Here is a 21,523-nt window from a genome sequence, read left to right as displayed (position 1 = left end):
AAGCGATTGTCGTTATTTATCTGGCGATGACAGATTTTTAAGCATTATTTTAAAGCATGCAATATATTGCGTTATTTTGTAGCAGGCGATATTAGCGCACGCTATTACGCACGTAGCAGTTACTTTCTGAAAACTACTGTTCTGAAAATTACCATTTCCCTGAAAATTGGAGGATACATCACTCTAGGGCGTACATAAAAATCCGACTGCAAACTCCATCTTGTCACCACAGACAATCACCAGCTGCAATTTTGTTTAGTAACGCCTACTCCTGGGAGGCATTAAGTTTCACAGTAATTATCGCCACATTTTATGCTTTTAACGCTTCAAATATGTTTGTGAATTATGTGTTAGTATTATTTCTATTCGATAATTACCTCAATGCGATGGAAATAACGCTTTGCGATAATGCGGTATTTTGCGCATGCAATATGAGTGTTAACGCATGTGAAATGACTGATGAATCGTTACTTAATTATCGCACATTTTTAATGCAAAAAAATATGCGATAAGCGTTAACAACCTTTAGTGAATCAGCCCCAAAATGTGTTAAAATCATACAAATGGACAATTATCTAATTCATTTGTAATTTGGATTTTTTTTTTGGACATCATAATAATTTGTATGGTCTATAAAGTCTACTGGTTACATTGGTAAAAGAATATCATAATCATTTGGTCATTTTTATTGTTCATATTTTCAAAATAACCCATCTCTCCGGAAATGTAAATAGCAGAATTAAACATAACAGTCACCAATGAGACACCATTGGTGTAATGGAGATATGCTGGTCAAAATGCTACAGCAACAATGGATACATGTAGCTATCTCACATAACTTTATGCACTGACTTCAAATCTCTTTAGATCAGTCTTCGCCTACATAAACAAAACTTTTTCAGATCTGCCAGAAAAAGTTTCTCTCTAGTTTGTTTGAACCTATAAAATCCCTTTAAAATCCATAAACACATGTATGTTAAATCATTTTTATTTCCAGACTGTCACAATGTTTTTATTGGCATTCCCCTTAATTAAGTTATACAATTCTTGTTTCCTACAGTATCCCAAGATAAAATAGTGATAGTTTCAGCTTTGTGCTTTTGTGTGGAGTTAATGAAATGATAGGAAAACACTTTGATGATAGAGATAACCTAGCGGCTATAGGGCTCATTTATGAATGCAGGTTTTTTGCCTACAATGCAGCATTTTCCCTATTGTACCAGTGTAATTATCGCTGTAAGGTGGTGATGTATCTAATGCACACATGGTCAATGCACTAAGAATCATGTAGTTGCAAATCACAATTGTGATTTGTTGTTGGGCTGTTGTCACTCTCAGCACATTGCATCAAAATGGTGTTTGTGCCTGATTCTTTAAGCACAATACACAAACTAATGATTCAGGCTGCAGAGGAAATTGTGGAGCTCCAGGGTTTCCCTTTGTGTATATACTGTATGCACATTGCACACAATTAATCCTAACAGTTAAAGAGACACTGACACCAAAGATTAAACCTTTTTTTACATCTATGATAACATTGTCTTGCTATTTATAATTTTGCCTTAAAAGTATTTGCTTGACACTTTAACATTACTTATCTGATCCCCCATGTGCAGCAGAAGTCCATTAGCATTAGAAGCTACAACTGAAAGGCTAAGAAGGGACAGTCAGTATGACCTATAGGGAACTTTCAATGAGCATTAATATTTTAATGACTTTTAATGAATTTTAATCACTTTAAAGAACATTAAATGAATGGCACCTATTTGTACAAGTAAAATGCTGGTGCAGCAGTTTTTTTCCATGGGCCAGTGCAATGTGACAATGCCTAACATTGTATCATCACCCTGTGAAATTAGCTTTACATGCCCTTTCATAAATAAGCCCTTATGTCTTTTACATATATGTTATATTGTAAATTTGTAATGCATAAATAAAGGCTGTTATAAAAAGATATAAAAGAGCCAATGGAATCCAGCATAAGTTTTAGCTGAAAAATATCCATCGGGAAAACAATTGCAATTAGTTTTTAAGAAAATAGTTATATTTTCCCAGATAGTTGTATCCTAATAAAGATAAATATTCTAGAAAAGAATGTGATACCCCATTTATTTGTGTGCTTCCCTTTATCTAGAAAAGCCTTGTGCTCTTTTCTGTTCTGCTCTTGGAAAGGATCAACCTATACTTGTGGCAGAGAAAGTACTGGATGGAACTCCTTGTGGACAGAATGGTTTGGACATTTGCTCAAATGGGAGATGTCAGGTATAGTATAAGCACCAATATCCTTTATTGTAGTTTGTTACAACACTGTTCAAAAGGTATGGGGGGGGGCAGTAATGGTGCAAACAATGAAAAAGGATGCTGTTCAAGAGAGAGGGCAATGTTCAGGGATTAACAAAATGAGCATTAGTGCTTTTTTTGATTTTTAGGTGGGGCAGTTTTCCCAATGTGCATTGATGTAGGTTTTTTGACACTTTTATCCGATATTGCATTTTTTCTAAAACAGAAAGTTGGCTGTGATGGAATATTAGGATCACTTTCAAGAGAAGATCACTGTGGTGTATGCAATGGAAATGGGAAATCATGCAAAGTAATTAAGGGCGATTTCAATCACACCAAAGGGGCAGGTAAGGGCAGCAACTCCATTTTTTTTTTTTTTGCTTTGTTCAAACCTAGACATACCCACAAACCCACCCTTTGACCCTTTTAGGACTGTGCTGGAAAAAACAGGACGGGTAGCAGGTATAATACTAGACAAAGTATAGAAAAAAAAAAAATGGCAAATGTTTGTAAGGATATGTTGGAATGACAATAGTACAGACCTTACCATTACTCTGTCACAGACTTGTAATCTCTTATTCATTAAAAACAATTCAGACTTACACCATCTTCTCAAAACACACTTACATCAATCCATGCACACATACAAGAGAAGACAAGTGATTGTCAGTGAGCGGTTTCAGCCTGCAGAAATAATTGTTACAAAAAACTAGGTGTTAGTACCACATTTGAACCAAAAATATAGGTTCAGGTTCCACATTAAGGCCCCTCATCCTACACAGCCTCTTAGAATTCTAAATCTGTAATGCATTTAAAATTATTAGTCCCCCCAGCAAACAGTGTGAATGAGTAGTAAAGCCATATTGCACTTACTTCTTTTAGGAGCACTAGTGAGAAAGGCAGGGCGCTTTAAAATCCCAGCTAATTAAGGTGCACATGTAATGAATTCATTGTTCTAAAGACTAAATATCAGCTAAAAGCAATTTCACTGTACAAACTGTACATAAATGAAATCAGCAGTGCTCTGTCCAACCCACGCTGTAGCGTTAACCAGCTACTACAAGCATTGCAAAAAGGAAAAGTTGTTCTCACCACAAAATTTTAAAATCATTTAATTGGGGGTGCAATAACATTATATCCACAAAATTTATATAGACAGAGGCAAGAAATCCTCTGCAAACACCCATCAATATATAAATATATATATAGGACATTTAGGGCTTGTACAGACAAGTGTTTGTTCTGCTCTTCCCTGCGGTACTGTTCTGCTGTTTTTCCTGATGGGGCTGTAGTCACACAGGCACATGTAAGCACTAAATGCAGGTGAAACTCAGCATGTTGCATTCCACCTGCATTCTGCATTCACATCGCCATCAGTACACTTAGATTGTAAGCTCTACGGGACAGGGACCTCCTTCCTACTGTGTCTTATACCACAAGGCACTTATATATATATATATATACATTTATTGTATTTATTTATTATATCACTTGTCCTCCCTGTGTGTAATTTTGTATTCTGTAAGATTGTACAGCGCTGTGTACCCTTGTGGCGCTTTATAAATAAAGTTATACATACATACATACATACATACATACACTTCCATAGGTAAGAAAGGGCTGCATCTGTTCCTGCATTCCCCTGCAGTGGAAAACAGGAATAAACACATTCTGTGCATTAAGCTACTAAAAAAATACCCTTCCCTTTAAACAAAACAGGGACCATTTTTCCATATATTGCAATATACTTCAAGCTGGCCAACTATGATTCATTAAGAATTCTATTGTTTCAATATACATTTTACACAGAGACTGAGTTTTACCTGCAACTTTCTTACTTTCAAGGTTAAACTCCCAATTGGTTGCCCTTTTATTGGCCACTTGTAGGATCACCTGACTGTAGCTGGAAAAGGGAAGGACATTCCTATTATCAGCTGAAATACATAAAATTAGATCACCCAATGACATGTACTAGAGTCAAGGTTTTACTTACTTTTTCCATAGAAGGAAATGGCATATCAGTTTTTTGTTAAATAGATGATTGCAAAATCATTTTTTTTGTTACGTTAAATAACCTTAATTTTTATATACTGTCTGAACAGAGGTGGTCTTGGCCCCTGTGCCTCCCTAAGGCAACCTTACCAAAGCCTTCCCCCTTCCCCCCATACTTAACTTTTGCATTGGATCGTGTCAAGGAGGGGCTGCTTCCCTAATTCAAATAGCTCAGTTGCGATTCTAAACTTGCCTTATGGCAAAATCAAATATTGATACTGACTTTTTTCTTGACCGATGAAAATGTTTTATATTCAGTCATGCACAGCTGACCATACCCCTAATTTACACACCACCTTGGACATTTAGTAAGAGGAGTGTTCCAAAATTAGAGGTCTAAAATATGAAACCAAGCCAGTAATACCATTAAAGAAGCCTGGAGGAAAACTTTTCATTCAGTCCTAACCATTTCCATTAGGTAAAACTAAAGAAAAATACTAATGGTATAGGGGCTCTCTAACACTGAACAACATTAAGTATTTAGCCTTTATTTTACATTACATGTTGGTATCATAATAAACTACAGTTTTGTTGACTTCACATTTGCGCTTAGTAACACCATCAATGTATAATATGATTGTGTAGGTTATGTGGAAGCTTTGGTTATACCTACTGGAGCACGAAGAATTAAAGTTGTAGAAGAAATGCCAGCGCACAGTTATCTAGGTAAGCAAAACAAAATAAATAAGACAAAATGAAATTACAAGTGCAATGTCTTAGAATAATTAAATAAATGTATAATAATAATAATAATATAAAATAAAAGCATGCATTGCCAATATTTTCCAAGGTACTTGCACACATACATGCTCCTAGCAATTTACTGTGAATGCCAATGTGCCCATTACAGCCTACTGTGGTGAATTTCATGCAGTTGCACACATGGACACTTGGGAACCCTGGAACTATCGTTAATCTGGACTTGGGGAGCCAGAAGTAATGCAATTCCAACTCAAACAGTTCATAAAAAGCAGGCCCTAATTTGTACTTTTATTGATGCCCTGCATTGTGTCTGCACTGGGTACTCTTTGGGGGTATCTGCACTTATTCTGTCATACTGAAATAAACATTTTTGAGCCCTATATATGCTTGTTTAAATCTAAATATGCTAATCCAGCATCTCCTCTCTGCAATGCAATAAGTTTCTGTTACCCTTTCACGGTATAATTTTAGAATGATAAGGATTATGCTTTGATATACAGGAGGCACTTATCCACTGGTCATCAGGTAAACCTTGGAATTAGCGATGAGCAAATATTTTCGCCAGGCATGGATTCACAGTGAATTTCACATTGGTGAATTGTTTTGCGAAACTTCCACAAAAATTTGGCGCACGTCAAAAAAAGTTGCGGTCACATCAAAATGGACATGGTTGTGTAAAAATGGGTGCGGATGCGTCAAAATGGGCACAGTCACATCAAAATACTCGCAGCAGCATAAAAAAACGCAGCAATAAAAAAAGATGCAGGAGACAAAAAAGTCTCATGACAAACGGTCAAAAAAATAGTCAAATTAAATCATGGGTTCTGCTACGCCGGTTATTGTTTACATTGGGTTTGTCACTGTAGCCAACTGGAATCTCTTTTGTTCTGACCTAGAAAGCTGGATTATATCAAGGTCTACATGCAGATTCTTTATTGCATTGTCTTGAAAGGTTTGCTATAAGTCACTAACTCGCTAACCCAGATCTATCAGGGTTATGTGCTATAAATGGGTCATACTATCACTGACAACTAGGGAACAGGTACTGCCAACAATAAACTTAAACCAGAGGGAATAACCTTCCCTCCCACAAGAAGGAATTTGTTGCAAGAGAAAAAAATGTTTACTATTTTACATCTCTACATGTTCTTTCAAAATTGACCAAACTGTCAGACTTTGCTGCACTAATAGCTGGAAAATAAATCACAGTTGCTGTTGTTGCTGTATATTTTCTTATTATAATAGAAATATAAGTAATTGAAATAACTAATTTTGTATTAATTTGTACAGCACTTAGGGATGCCAGCAAACACTCATTCAATGATGACTGGAAGATAGAGGACCCAGGAACATTCCACTTAGCTGGAACTACTGTGCATTATATTCGGAGAGGTCTCTGGGAAAAGATCTCTGCAAAGGGCCCAACAACATCTCCCCTGCATCTACTGGTAGTACCTTTGTCACCGGGATCTCATTATACACTATGTATGACAGAGCTGGGCATTTTCTTAGCCACCATTTGTAAACAGATTTGCAACATCCTTCTTGTCCAAAATCATTGTACAGGTATAGGATCTATTATCTGAAATTATTGGGGCTTGGGCTTTCTCGATATAGGGACACTCCATAGTTTGAAGCAGCATTTTTAAGGCTACTAAAATGTTTAAATATTATAATAGAGTTGTTTTCCAATCAACAAATGTTTATGCTAGCTTAGTAATCATCAAGTAAAAGGCATTGTCTTATTATTCTAGAGAAAGATGAAGAAAGAATGATTTGTTGATATAGAACTCTATTGAAGATAGCTTTCCCATATTTCTGGAGTTTTCTGGATAATGGGTTTCTGAATAATAGATCCCATGCCTGTAATGTTTTGCACAATTAAAATGTTAATCTTAAAAACATTATTTTCTGTTTGAAATGCCAAGTGTTAATGATGACAGAGTAGAAAAGTTGAAGTATGAAACAACATTGCCTAAAAGTAACATAAACAAGGGGGTTATTTTCCAACGATGGGCAATTATGTGGCTTGGCAGTAACAAGTCAATGATAAGTTTTGTTCAGACAGCTAAATTAAAATTTTAATGGATACTGAGCTTACTGCCCCAGCCTGAAGATTCAGCATCTCTGTAGTAGTAATGATCCAGGACATCAGAGTTGTCACAGGTAGTGATGAGCAATTTTTTTCTCCAGGCATGGACTTGTTGCTAAATTCCGCATTTCATTAGTGGCAAATTTCTCGAGAAACTGCTGCAAAAATGTGCTGCGATAAAAAATTTGTTCAGAAAAATGCCCATTGACATGCCCAAGTTGCACGGTCATGTAGTGGCAACATTTCGCATTTTTTCAGCAATTTCATGAATTTTTCGCCAAAGCAAAGCGGGACAGATTCACTCATCATTAGTCACAGGAGCTCCCCATCTTGGATGTTGTTAGGAGTGTCAATGACACACACATGCTCAGAAGGATCTGAGCAGATGTAGAGAAGTTAAGCTTAGGGGTTGACGCAAATTATCAAGCTAAAAATTAAGTTTGTCTGTCATATAAGCTGATGCTACAGGGCTGATTATTACATTTGGATGCTCATTGCACAAGTTTCTGAGCTGCCAAGTAATGAGAATCCAAATTAATTACTAATTAGTCTTATATTGTGATATTCTATGCATAGAGTAACCCTAAACTTAGGTAACTGACAGCAGCACAGAGCATGTACAGTGAATTAGCAGAAAAGAAGATGGAGAGCTACTGGGGCATCTTTGGAGGCACAGATCTTCCCTGCTAGAGGGCTGGGGGTGCCTTGGGTTGGTACAGAAGCCCAAAACATAATGTGCAGCATTTCTGCACTACTTCTTTAGTTAGGATTTAGTTCTATCTCTTAAATTCCAAAATAGGCTATCTTGCTCCTACCAAATGGGAAATGTTATGGACCTTGAAGTAAAGTACCTCCACCCCCTGCACAGAGTTGAGAGGAGTACTTTGGAACTACACTGTTATTACTGTGATAACCATTTACACCACTGCACAATTCAGAGCGAATCACAGCTTGTGGCTATTGTCACACTACCTATACACTACACAAAATGTCTGTAGACTCAGACTCAGTTTCTCACCAAAAGCTTGCCTCCTTAGCCAGCCTGATATCTATACTCATGACAAAGCTGCATGGATCTATGGCCACTTCTACTCCATAACTGCCAAACAAATGACAAGTACCCAATATGTAGCTAAGGAATTTCTCAGAAAAGAGGTAGCAGAACAGAAAATTACTTTTTTTACAAGAAGAGCAGGGGATAATATACTGTACCCCAAATGTCCTTTGCTGTCAAAAGAACATAAAAAAGAGAAATTGCATTTTATGTGGGATTTTTTTATTTGCAAAATAGCTGGGCTTTGGTGAGCTGTGCTAAGTATCCAAAATATGTGGTGCATATGGTAAAATACAGTTCGTCTATAAACCGCATCTACTTTTAAATGTTATGTAAGTATCTTGTGTTTTAAAATTCTTCTTTTAATATCCACCTGTTAAATTGCAACTATGCTGAGAATTACGTTCGAGCAACAAATGTTTTCCTAGAAATGACGGGGATCTAAAAGCCAACTTACACTTCAAGTTAATAAAAATATCCAGCTTTCAAATAAAATGCACAACAAATACACACAGCAATTTATTCCTGCAAGAAAAATGACCTGTGCAAATGCCAGCATACTTTCCATGCTTTGGAATTCTGTATGTTGCAATTTGGTCCAATTTTCCACTTCCTTTCCTGATCTAAACTCTGCTTTTTTGAATGCATTTGGATCCCTGTGTTCTGTATTTAACAGGTGCTGCTATTTCATGACCAGAATTATGGTCTTCATTATGAATATACAATACCGCTAGAATCTGTTCCAGGCAATCGCATTGGTAGAACAAATGAACCTCTGTATATGTGGACCCATTCTGGATGGGAAGACTGTGATGCAGTTTGTGGAGGAGGTAAAATGTACATTTTAACTGTGTGATTCCTGTTCAAGATGGGCAGACTCCTCAGTTTCCTTCATTAACCGGTCAGTTTAGATCCCTACACTTGCTCTAACAGTTTGCAACATAACAGCTCAGCTCTCTTCCATTTCTGTTCTCCTCCACTGCTACAAACTTCTCCTCACTATGCTAACTAAACTAAACTAACAAAAAAAGGGAGCTTATTTTGTCCCTGATGCCTCTTTTTTTCTAGTCTTCTGCCTTTAATATATGACTGGCGGCCTCCTCTTCCTGCAATACCTTGTATCCTACAGTGCTGACCCCCTTTCTTGCAGTAACACTGCACACTAGGATAGAACACAAGGTGACAAATTGGAGTTGGGATGCCTAAAGGTGACCACACACGTGGCGATTTCCGATCTTTCCTGTCGCACGAAGATCGTATAATCAGCCACAATCTTTTAATATATCGATATCGGTCTACTCACCGACTTGCCATACACGCACCGAATATCGTACCACCCAGCCACTATGTGGGTAAACAAACTGCAGTCATCAGCCTAAGCTTCTAGCATTCTTTATTGTATGTATTGGTTCCCCTGCAGTATATGTCATTAGCTGCTTATGAAGCAACCTGCCAGTGGATCCCTGGAAATGCCACCACGTCCACCACGTCACTGTGAGCTTAATTTTGTGTTCATTTTGTTATGTCACAATTAGCATTAGTAATTGAGCTTTGAAGTCTCTTTCCTTAAAGTGAGAATTCCAGAAAGTTCATCTTGTGAGATGGCTCAGAATTTAGCCAGGTATGTCACCTGCATCTGAAACATACCATCATTAAAATAACTATGCTTAAAAAGGCTAGGAAGGCACATATGTTTTCATTTAATTCATCAACTGGAAACAGTAAGGTTCTAGAACATTGTTTCTTGTTCACTGCCTAAATACTGTAACTGTTTGTGTGATATTTACACTTTTCACTTCTTACACAGCGTCACTGTAGCACATTTATTCATCAGAATTCTGGCTTCTAAGGAATTAGGGGACTTTAGTTGATAGACACACACTACAGATTATAAATACAGGTATAGGACCCATTATCCAGAATGCTCAGGACCAAGGGTATTCCGGATAAGGGTTCTTTCCGTAATTTGGATCTCCATACCTTAACCCTACTAAAAAATCAATAAAACATTAATTAAACCCAATAGAATTGTTTGCATCCAATAAGGATTAATTTTATCTTAGTTGGGATAAATTACAAGGTACTGTTTTATTATTACAGAGAAAAAGGAAATCACTTTTAAAATTCTGAATTATTTGATTAAAATGGAGTCTATGGGAGATGGGCTTTCCATAATTCGGAGCTTTCTGGATAACAGGTTTCTGTATAAGGGATCCCATACCTATATTCTCCTTTTATTCAGTAAATATGCCAATATCATAATGAAATAATAGTAATGTTCCCAGTGCAGTTTGCAAAAATGACAACTCATTGTACAATTACTGTTGGACAACAGCTCTCTGAATATTTGCTTCTTTGCGCTACTTATTTGGTTCATTTACAGAACAGATTATACAAATGGCCAGGGAGTACATGTGTATATAACATGTTGACTCATGAAAAAAATTCCTTTGCCGCCTGTCATGTAGGAAAAAGACAAATATTTTCCTTTTGAGGATTTTCAGGACACACAGGAAACCATGTCATATCTTGAATAAGGGTTGGTTGCTCTTCTAGCCCTGACATCTAGGATCCCCTAATGGCAACCTTCTGAGTATATTGTTACCAGATCATTTAAAAAGCAATGACACTTCTAATAAATGCACATGGCTGGGCTGTGCTGAATGTATTAAAAAATATGTTCAGTACAAGCCTTACTCATTCAGCTAATGTTGAAAAGGGGCGTATGCTGTCCCTTTAAGAAAGCTGAGATAAAGGCACATATCTGTTTAATTCACTGATATGGTACAGCATAGCATAACCTCACAGGGTACGATCTTCCCTGTGATAATTACTTTTGCTAAAAATAAAAGGGCACATGTATATCTGCAAGTGCAGTGCGCAAAGTGCAATTTTGAGAGCAATTGCCATGTTTATTTTTCAGAATGCAGCATTTTCCCCCAGAATTCCAGCATCATTCTGGTCACAAAGGTTCAATGTTATTGAAGGTTACTGAGAGCTGCTACCCCAATTGCATTTGACTCAGCAAAAGTAACGCAAGTCTGCCTGCCGTCATTTCCGATGTTTATGTGTGAGCGGCATGTGTGCCCTTATCTTTCTGTGCAACTAAATTGCGGTGACTGCAGCCTGACACTGAGAAAGTCTGGAGCTACCGCCTGGTCCGGAGGTCATGGTCGCTCCAGGGTTCTTCTGTGTCAATAGTAATATTATGGCAACGGAAGGCAGAAAGGACTGAGCAGCACTGAGCACTGACATTTTGAAGCAAGTGCCATTCATAAATGTAGTTTTATGTGCAACTGACTGAGGGGAAAGTGCTGGGACCGCAACTAAACTTGCAGACATACATAAGCCCTAAAAACTCCACAGCTTGTATAACAGCTTTGGTCAATATTGTGAAATGCTTTATTTGGATATTTACATTAGCTATATACTGGTAAATACAATATTTTTGGTTTGCAAAATAATGAACTGTTTTGAACTACAATATAACAAAATATTAGGACGATTTATCTTATTGCGTAAAAATATGAGTCAATATGGTTAATTCTCAGAATTACTGAGATCAAATCTCAGCCTTTATTCTATGAGCACACATATACTTATCTGAAACAATCTCTCCATACTATCTCTATCAATTTTATTTGTGTTATTTCATATTTTCTTGGACAGGGGAAAGAAAGACAACGGTGACTTGTACAAAAATCATGAATAAAAATATAACAAACGTGCATAATAAACACTGCAAAGACTTGACAAAACCAGACCCCCAGATACGCAAGTGCAACGAGCAGCCTTGCCAAACAAGGTAAAACATTAAGATTGATTTCACCTTTCATATTTTATCTGCCTCCTGTAGTTAGGATTTATTTTCTTAATCACTGTTTTTACTGCAGAGCAGTTAATTCTTTGATATTATTTTATCAGATGGATGATGACAGATTGGACTCCATGTTCCAAAACATGTGGGAAAGGAACTCAAAGCAGGCAGACTACATGCACAAAGCAACTTAGGAATGGAACGCTGATTTCAGTCCAGGAAAGGGACTGTGCTGGGCACAAACCTGCTTCTTCTCAGCGCTGTGAGGGCCAGGACTGTATGACAGTGTGGGAGGCCGGAGTGTGGTCTGAGGTGTAGTAGCATACGTGCAGTAGTAGTGGGAGAGTTTGCTTCCATTTCCCGTGTCTTGCTTGATCAGCAAAGACTTTATGATTGCACTCATTCACTTATCTGTTGCTGACATGACTTATCTACCTTCTAGAAATGAGTGCTTCTGGAGTGAGCAGATGCTTAACATAATAGCCAGAACAGTACTTCAGGTCTTTAACCTCTTAGTTAGTCAGTGACTTTAGGGGGGGTGGCACATGGGACATAACTGTTCACTTAGTTTGTGAGCACACAGGTCAGATTCAATAGCAAACTAACTGGACAGTTATGTCCCATATGGCTCCCCACCCTTTGGTTACTGACTGCTAACGGCTTAGAGAGCTGAAAGCAGGAAGTAGAGGTCTGGCTATTATGTTACATTCGTTCACTTCAGCCTTTATAGGTTACATTTTCGCCTAAATAACTATTTTACAAATATTTTTTTCATTTTGCACAGTCTATCTATACATTTTTGGTTAACTATATTGAAAACATTTTTATTTCGCACAGTCTATTTTACCCAGTTTCATTTTTACACTGAAATATTTCTTTAAAGGAACAGGAACACCAAAAGATAAAATTGTTTTAAAGTAATTAAAATATAATGTACTGTTGCCCTGCACTGGTAAATGGGCGTTTTTGCTTTAAAAATACTACTGTAGCCACAATGTCAGATATTCAAGCAGGAAAAAGGAGAATATGCCCAGGTTACATAGCAGATAAGCTCTGTACATTCCTCTGTGAGAACTAAACCCATTGTATTTTGGCTACACAGCAGCTTATTTATATAAACTAATTTTAATTCATTTAAAACTTTTAGGTGCTACTGTTCCTTTAGCCACTTTTATTAAACACCTTAAAATAGGTGTCAAAAATATCTGTAACACCTATTTCAGCTCAATAGCTGCTTTCCCGGACTAGTACCAGTAGAACATGGGTTACACAGTACTCTCTCACCCAGAATGGGCCTTCGCTAAGTGGAAGAGGAAGGTGAGGGTGTTGTGCAACTACACCTCTCTTGCTGCTATGCAGAAAAATGAAACCAGAGGGCGCCAGAGGTTCTTGCAAATAACAAAATGATAAGTGTTTATTGAACATCCACAGGTTTTACTTACAATACAGCTTCAGAGGCCATTGGTACATGCAACACATACCGAGTGTATATTCAGACTGACACTCTCCTGCGGGCAGACTGGCAGGAATCTCCCTTCACCTCTGCGACACACCCTGTAGTGGATCCCTCAGGGAATTCTCTATCCTGATTCCCTATTCACTTGGATCCCTACACTACAGGCAATGTGGCCTGGGAGAACTATCTCCAGAAAAACTGCAAATCCTATGCAGGAGCTTATGCTGCTCATTCTAGCTCAGCCCTAACTGCCTTACACTCCTAGAGTGTACTATAAAGGGAGCTACACCTGCCTCTATCTAATGCCTCATTCACGGGGCCCTGTTCCCCGACTTCACTGGGCCTGGGCCCATGCCCTGGGCTCTCAGCACACATCCACCTTGTCCCTAAGGTGGAAGCAAACAACAGGAAGGTGCCACTCCTCTCCCAACACTATACCAAAGTCAGGCAGGATGTGGTCACTATACCTTCTAACCAATAGCACACATGTTAATGAACTCACTTAGATACATTCCCTTCTGCCCAGCAACTAAGGGAACTGAACCTGTAGGGATTTAAAGCCATAGGGACCATTTAACCCTATGGGTCCCTACATTCACCCCTGGGAAAAACCCATTTCGTCCCGACAATGGGGTACAATATCAAACACATCACATTACCCACAGAATACCATAGTACCATATGACATCCTCTTCTGGTAGTCTCTCCAGAGCACTACCGGGTAACAATGGTCACTGAAAAACAAGCAAAGCATTTCAAACATTGCAACATATCAACAGTGCAATCAATAACATTGGAGCAGAATGGGGTACCAGGCCTCCCCCCTATTCCAGTTCCTTTATCACCACTGACAGTCCTTCCAGAGCAGAAATCAGGGCAGACCTCAGTTCAGAGTCTTTGCTTTTCCCAACGGCTTGGAAGGGTCCCACCCAGCAGGGCATTTGGCAATGAGGGCATTTAGCAGCAAAATCACGCAGCTCCCTGGTGACCTCCGCATTGCACTTCCCACAGCAAAGAACCATGACCCTCCTGCCTTCACTGTCAGACTTCTGTATAAATGTGCCTCGCCAGACATACCGCTTGCCACTATCAGGCTTTGTTCCAAATGTGCCACACCAGATGTATCTCTGGCCATTTTCAGTCACCGGCACTTCCCCTGTGGCACCACCAGAAACTCCAGCTGGAGTGTACTTTTCCTCCCAGCCATCCCAGCGGGCATCCGCCATTCTGCGTGGGTATGGGCTTACGGCCTTCCGATGCACACAGTCACTGGAAAGATACTCTCACAGCCCACAGCTTATGTGGGTACAGAAACAGAATGCAGCAGTCTCTCCTCAGCATGGATTAGAGATAATGCCCACACCCAGGTACAGAGCAATCACCAGACATCCGTCTTCCTCGATTGCTTTCCTCAAAATGGCGGGGATGACCTCACACCAGGGATCCTCCCTGGTCAACTCACGCCAAAACTATTCACTCGCGCCAAAACATATGCACGCAAGACTTAAATGACAGGCAGTAATTGCAGCCAATGGGAGTAACGGGCAAGAACCTCAGAACCCCGAACCCACGACCAATTACTTTGCGCCTTTCACAAAGTGACCAAGCACCTTTCTCTACTGCATCCAGCAGTACCTGCGCTTGTCACAAAAATTTAAAGAAACATGCACCAGCAGCTTAACCTTCGAGCCCCACGCCTTTTGGGCGCCAAATGTAACACCTATTTCAGCTCAATAGCTGCTTTCCCGGACTAGTACCAGTAGAACATGGGTTACACAGTACTCTCTCACCCAGAATGGGCCTTCGCTAAGTGGAAGAGGAAGGTGAGGGTGTTGTGCAACTACACCTCTCTTGCTGCTATGCAGAAAAATGAAACCAGAGGGCGCCAGAGGTTCTTGCAAATAACAAAATGATAAGTGTTTATTGAACATCCACAGGTTTTACTTACAATACAGCTTCAGAGGCCATTGGTACATGCAACACATACCGAGTGTATATTCAGACTGACACTCTCCTGCGGGCAGACTGGCAGGAATCTCCCTTCACCTCTGCGACACACCCTGTAGTGGATCCCTCAGGGAATTCTCTATCCTGATTCCCTATTCACTTGGATCCCTACACTACAGGCAATGTGGCCTGGGAGAACTATCTCCAGAAAAACTGCAAATCCTATGCAGGAGCTTATGCTGCTCATTCTAGCTTAGCCCTAACTGCCTTACACTCCTAGAGTGTACTATAAAGGGAGCTACACCTGCCTGTATCTAATGCCTCATTCACGGGGCCCTGTTCCCCGACTTCACTGGGCCTGGGCCCATGCCCTGGGCTCTCAGCACACATCCACCTTGTCCCTAAGGTGGAAGCAAACAACAGGAAGGTGCCACTCCTCTCCCAACACTATACCAAAGTCAGGCAGGATGTGGTCACTATACCTTCTAACCAATAGCACACATGTTAATGAACTCACTTAGATACATTCCCTTCTGCCCAGCAACTAAGGGAACTGAACCTGTAGGGATTTAAAGCCATAGGGACCATTTAACCCTATGGGTCCCTACATATCTATTTTTTAATACAGAGTTGGCGATGAGTGTGCAAATACTGCTGTGTTTCGCAGTTTGTAGCATATTGAAAACTTGTGTACAGTATGATTTTTCAAAATTTAGGGGGAAAAAACTATTTTAAAAATGTGTTTCTGGCAATTTTTTCATTGCAGTGCTCACTGAAATGTGGTAAAGGGGTACGACACCGAACTATAAAGTGCACTAATCCTCGAAAGAAGTGTCTTTTATCCACAAGACCTAAGGAGATGGAAGATTGCGAAGATTATTCCAGATGCTACATATGGAGAACAGGGGACTGGTCTAAGGTAAAACAATGATTAGATTAAAATAAGCACATGTGTTTACTATCTCCTCCCTTCTTTCTTTACCCCTTCACTTTTTAAAAATGTTCTTTAAAGAAGAAAGGGGTCATTTATCACGGGGAGAGAGGGAAATGTGCAAAGTGCAAAAAACAGGGGAAGGGGGTCTTGTTTTTTTTGTACAGTGTAGCTGAACACCCACGTACTGTGATGCTCATGATCCTGCTTGGCGGCATATCTATCAGAGGGTTAAAGCACATTTCTCTAGGAGTATATTCCAAAAATATATTTAAGCAAACTGAGAGTATTATTTGAAAAAAATCAGTAGAATTGTAATTTTAGCCATTTATAAATATGCCTTTTGTTTTAAAACTTTGATGCATTTACAAGTTACAGTTAAATGCATGCCAGTATATGTAAAGATTATCTATATATATATATATATAGGAACTTTATCAGTAGCCATATTTTTTTGAAGGTCACAATTATTTTAGATTTAAATCCTTTGAAATTCTAGTTTGATTGTAGATTTATTAAAGGAATTATACCCAGAAGTGATGTCATGTGACCCTGCTAAATGATGATTTTAGCATCAAAACAGTGGCTTTGCAATGGCGGCAGCAGTTTAACAAATCTGACTGCAGCCCCATGTTCAAGCTGCAGATTCGGCAAGCCCTTCAAAATTCCAGGATCTATATTAAATATTTCAGTGAACCAATCAGCAGGTTGATTTTTGTAGTACAAATCCATATTTCCGGTAAAATGAGAGAGCCTTTGTCCCTTTTTGGTTATAGGTAACTGATAAAGCAGCCACACATGCTTCTTCCAGTGTAATAATATAACATAGACTGAAAGATTTGGATTTAGAGCACCATAACATCTTTATCTACCCTATTACAATTCATAACCTGGTAACAACATAACATGTCATAACATGATAACACCTTGAAAGACATATTACTAACCGCAGGTGTAGGATTGGCTGGAAGGAGCTTATTTGCTAAGTAACCTTGATAATACCCATGAGTGGCTTGATGAAATCGGGAGAATTATTAAATAAGGCAAATCTGCATATCTAGCTAGTTGTCAGAGCTGGTAGCAGGCAGTTACAAGTCTGTAAGAGTCAAAAGATCAGGGAAGGGGGCAGGAAATACTAGGCCATAAAACAGACAAGAGGTCCACAGGTGTAGAATAGGCCAAAGGTCAAAATCTGGAGATCAATAGAAGCAGAATATAGACTAGGACAGGCACTCGCTAATACACAGTGCCACAGGATGCAGGACTAAGGAGTACAGGAGCCTGGTCAAGGTTCAGGACTGGGAATTGACATTTGAAAACAAGGCACTTAGTGACAACAGCTTGGTGATCCATTACCCTTGAAGTGCCAAAAGTGTGTTAGACATTCATGCCTACAAAACTGAAAGAATTTCAATAGAATACATTTTCATACTTTCATAATTTCATACTTCATACTTCATAATAACACATTTGACAGGAATTCCATCTATTATTCTGTAGGCAGAGTTTTTCTTGCACTTTAGGTCAGGGTCAGGTGTCAGGGTGACTTATTAGGGGCGCCTGTGGCACATGTGTCAAAATGCAAAAATAGTGCAAAATAACAGTTTAAAGCAAGACTTAATTTATAGTTTTAATCTCAATTAAGAAATGAAAACACATGTTAACGCTTCCTGAACACTATGCTGAAGCACTTGCTAATAAGTAATGTGCTCCTTGTTCAGCTACTTAATCAGGCAATAAAAATGAAGTATTTGTTGCCAAAATTCTTCCAGTTTTATCATTTTTGGTGTTCAAAGGGATTGTGAATTTGCTTGAAGCCCCAGATGCATTATGTGGTAAAGCCACAAAACTGGTGACCATAAGCTTTTGCCTGGATTTACCATTTTTGTACCATGGCCTACACTTTGTTAACGTGCCCTATACAGTAGTTTGTTGCAAAGCAAGCTTGGACTTCTTTTCTTTAAAGCTAGGGCCAGGACGTGGACTATTTACTTGACCGTATATTGTATGCCCCTACTAATCTTACTTGAGTACCACCTTGCCACAAAGCTAAGCAGTCTGTTCTTAATAATGGTATGTAACACCTAATCTTGGACACAATTTAACAACCTCAGTGGAGGGTGTTTAGCGATATTAAACCAGGGTTACATTCTCAAATATTTACATCATATATATTTATAAATTATGCTATAATTGCATCTACCTGTCATACCAGTTGGCAGTTTTTCTACTCAGTTCTTGACCAATACAGCCTTTTATTACTAGTGTGAATCAAAATATGCTGCTGAAAGTTTACAAAGCCTGAGGAAATTACTTTAGAATTGAGAATTTAATGCACCTTTTTGTCATACTCTATTCATTATTCCGTTTTATGTTCATTGTATGATTGTATGCAATTAATGGGATATTAAATGCAAAGGTAAAACACTGGACACTGAAGCAAAACTTGAAAATATTTTTAAATTAACCACTACCTTTGACTTTCCCAAACTGTGGCACTTGCCCCCCCCCTCCCTGCCAGAGGACCCAAAGCAGTAGATAGGTACCCAGCTTTGAGGCTCATTATATTAATAAATTACAGCTTATATAAATAAATTACAGCTTGTTTGTTGCTTTTCATTAAAACATTAAAAATGGAGTTCTACATTAATAACATCAAAATGAAACTCAAATGCAGCACAATCACATTTTATTTTCACCAACTTGAAGCTCAAGAAAACTTAAAATGAGAAAACACTGCTGACAACTCCCATTGACTTCTAGATGAACTTGCCAGCATTTAAATGCCAAATTTGTACATTCACTTAATAACATTGTTTTTCTTGTGCTTAATTAAGTTTAGAATTATGTGAAAAACATAAATTTAAATGTTAATAGTTCAGCCCCTATGTGTTGAGATCTAGGGGCATATTTATTATAGTGTCTAAGCTAATATCAGCAGTGACGTTACTCATAGCAACTAATTAGCAATTAGATTTGAATGCTCACCTACAAGTTAAGGTGGCCATACACGGGCAGATTTCAGTTGCAGATTTGGGCTCCACAGACCGATTTGGCAACTTACAGTATCTGCACCCCCCCCCGATGGGCCTACCACATATGGCCTAAAATTGACCAGATATCGATTGGACAGGTTTGATTTTTTGTTGGATGGGGGACTGTATTGGCTTGTTAATGTGGTCCTAATGGCGCCTATGCCTGCCATAAGAATTAACTTAGGTGGGCAATTCGGAGAAGATTGGCTCATTTGGTGAGGTTGTGATGTTGTACACACTATAATAAATATGCCCCTTGGAGCATATACTTATTTGCTGTCCAGAATATTCTTGGAATTATTGCTATATGATCAATATGATAATGATGTTACATATTTCTAACCTTTTGTGGAGGTAAAAATGGCCCTCACTATATATGTTGGACTATAAAGGGTAGGTTCTAAAACCACTACCTTTAATTGCACCTGAATTTCATTTTACTTGAGAATCTGTGCGATTATTGTGCCCCTACTTCTTTAAGACAGGGCCATCTTAACCCTAAATCCAAAAAATATAATGCCCCATTCATTCTTTACCTACAGTATATAGATGACATGTTGGGTCATGCTAACTATTTAAACTCCCTTTGTATACCCACTTACGTAATTTAGTAAGTAACGTCATGTATGTGTTTAGCAAAGCCCTGAAATGAAGTGTTGACTGTGACATGCTATTATAAAATGTATGTAGAGTTCCATTTAATAAGGCCGCAAAAATTAGGTAACATGCAAGTGTTGACGTGTCCACCTCCAGCTAACTGCTCACAGGCGCTAGTTATTTTTGTGTTTTGACAACTTAAAAAAGTGCAGCATGTAAAAGCCATCAGGGCATCTCACAGTGTTTAAATTATACATGTACTTGGATTTTCTTGAACTAACTGCATCAGACCATACACAGCCAAGTGAACATCAGTACCTTGGAATGTTGTGTTTATTTTTTCCATTAGAGCTCCACATCTCTTTCACTCACAAGAGCATTATTTGCGCTGCATTAAATGGAACTAAAGGACGTTTATGGGCTGATATCCTTTTAAGTCTGACTGATAATTTTAGGTAAAAGGAAGTCAGAATGACATGTTTTTGTAACTCCTGATTTAAATGCCATTCGAATGACCTAGGACCTTTTTTCTCCCCCCAAAAACCATCACTAAATCAATAAACAAAACTCTCTTTAAAGAAAAAAATGTAATATTTTTAGGAGTTTTTTTTTTCACGATTTGATTAGTATGCCACATGTCTAACGGCTTTGTTTAAACAAATAACTGTAGTTATACTGTGATTTTATCTAATGAATAATGTACATCCTGTTGTAAAATATAAGAATATTATAAGGAACCAGGGAGTTCCATGATCATATAAAGGCCGAAGGGAAAGTGCTTTTATACAGGTTATGAAACTCCAAGGTGTCTTCTAATGTCCTCATATTTTACAAGGGGGGTATTTTATCTATTATAGGGGTCTGCAAACTTTTTTACCCATGAGCCACATTCAAATGTATAAAGAGTTGGGGAGCAACACAAGCATGAAAAATGTTCCTGGGGTTACAAATAGGGGCTCTGATTGGCAACCCCTATGTGGACTGGCGGCCTGTTTGGCAGTACAACTGGTTTTTATGCAATCAAAACTTGGCCAAAAGCCAGGAATTCAAAAACAAGCACCTGCTTTGAGGCCACTGGGAGCAACAGTGAAGGGGTTGGGGAGCAACATGTTACTCACGAGCCACTGTTTGGGGATCACTGATCTATTATAATGCACAAGTTTCAGTGAGTAATGTAAGAGAAATTACATCACTAAGCTATTGAGAAACTAAGAAGGGGGCATTTCAAAAACTAAAAGTTATTTTCATGTGTATGTACATAAACTGTCTAGGCATGCATTATTTTGCTAAGAGCCTAATTGACATAGATATACTTATAACTACATGTCTAACAGCATGCTGTGTCATAGGAGAATGATGTAGCATTCATAGACTCCTATAAGACAGTGCCCCAAGTGGTCAAACTATTATGAAAAACTGAATGCTTGCTTACCTTTACCAAACAAACAACAACAACTAAGCTTTTTATACACAAATACCCTTGTTTTACTACACTTCTTACTAAAGAGTCTGGGTCCGGGAAACCCTTGGTACATAATGCTGCAACTAGTGATGGGCGAA

At 38.5% G+C, this 21,523-nt stretch overlaps 1 protein-coding gene across 2 annotated transcripts in view; it reads left to right on the top strand.

Moving 5' to 3' along the window:
- Nucleotides 1-21,523, top strand: part of adamts19 (ADAM metallopeptidase with thrombospondin type 1 motif 19) — a 121,963-nt gene that overhangs the window by 95,385 nt on the left and 5,055 nt on the right. For both annotated transcript variants that reach the window (XM_031892949.1, XM_031892941.1), the window contains exons 14-21: nt 2,135-2,262; nt 2,507-2,627; nt 4,918-4,998; nt 6,325-6,482; nt 8,857-9,010; nt 11,850-11,985; nt 12,105-12,309; nt 16,167-16,319. In XM_031892949.1, the coding sequence (XP_031748809.1) occupies nt 2,135-2,262; nt 2,507-2,627; nt 4,918-4,998; nt 6,325-6,482; nt 8,857-9,010; nt 11,850-11,985; nt 12,105-12,309; nt 16,167-16,319 (1,136 nt within the window). The remainder of the gene's footprint in view (nt 1-2,134; nt 2,263-2,506; nt 2,628-4,917; nt 4,999-6,324; nt 6,483-8,856; nt 9,011-11,849; nt 11,986-12,104; nt 12,310-16,166; nt 16,320-21,523) is intronic.

The sequence above is a fragment of the Xenopus tropicalis genome, chromosome 1 (assembly GCF_000004195.4).
Source record: "Xenopus tropicalis strain Nigerian chromosome 1, UCB_Xtro_10.0, whole genome shotgun sequence".
Taxonomy (NCBI): domain Eukaryota; kingdom Metazoa; phylum Chordata; class Amphibia; order Anura; family Pipidae; genus Xenopus; species Xenopus tropicalis.
Note: the sequence above shows the minus strand (reverse complement) of the source record. Positions and strands in the feature narration are given on the sequence as shown.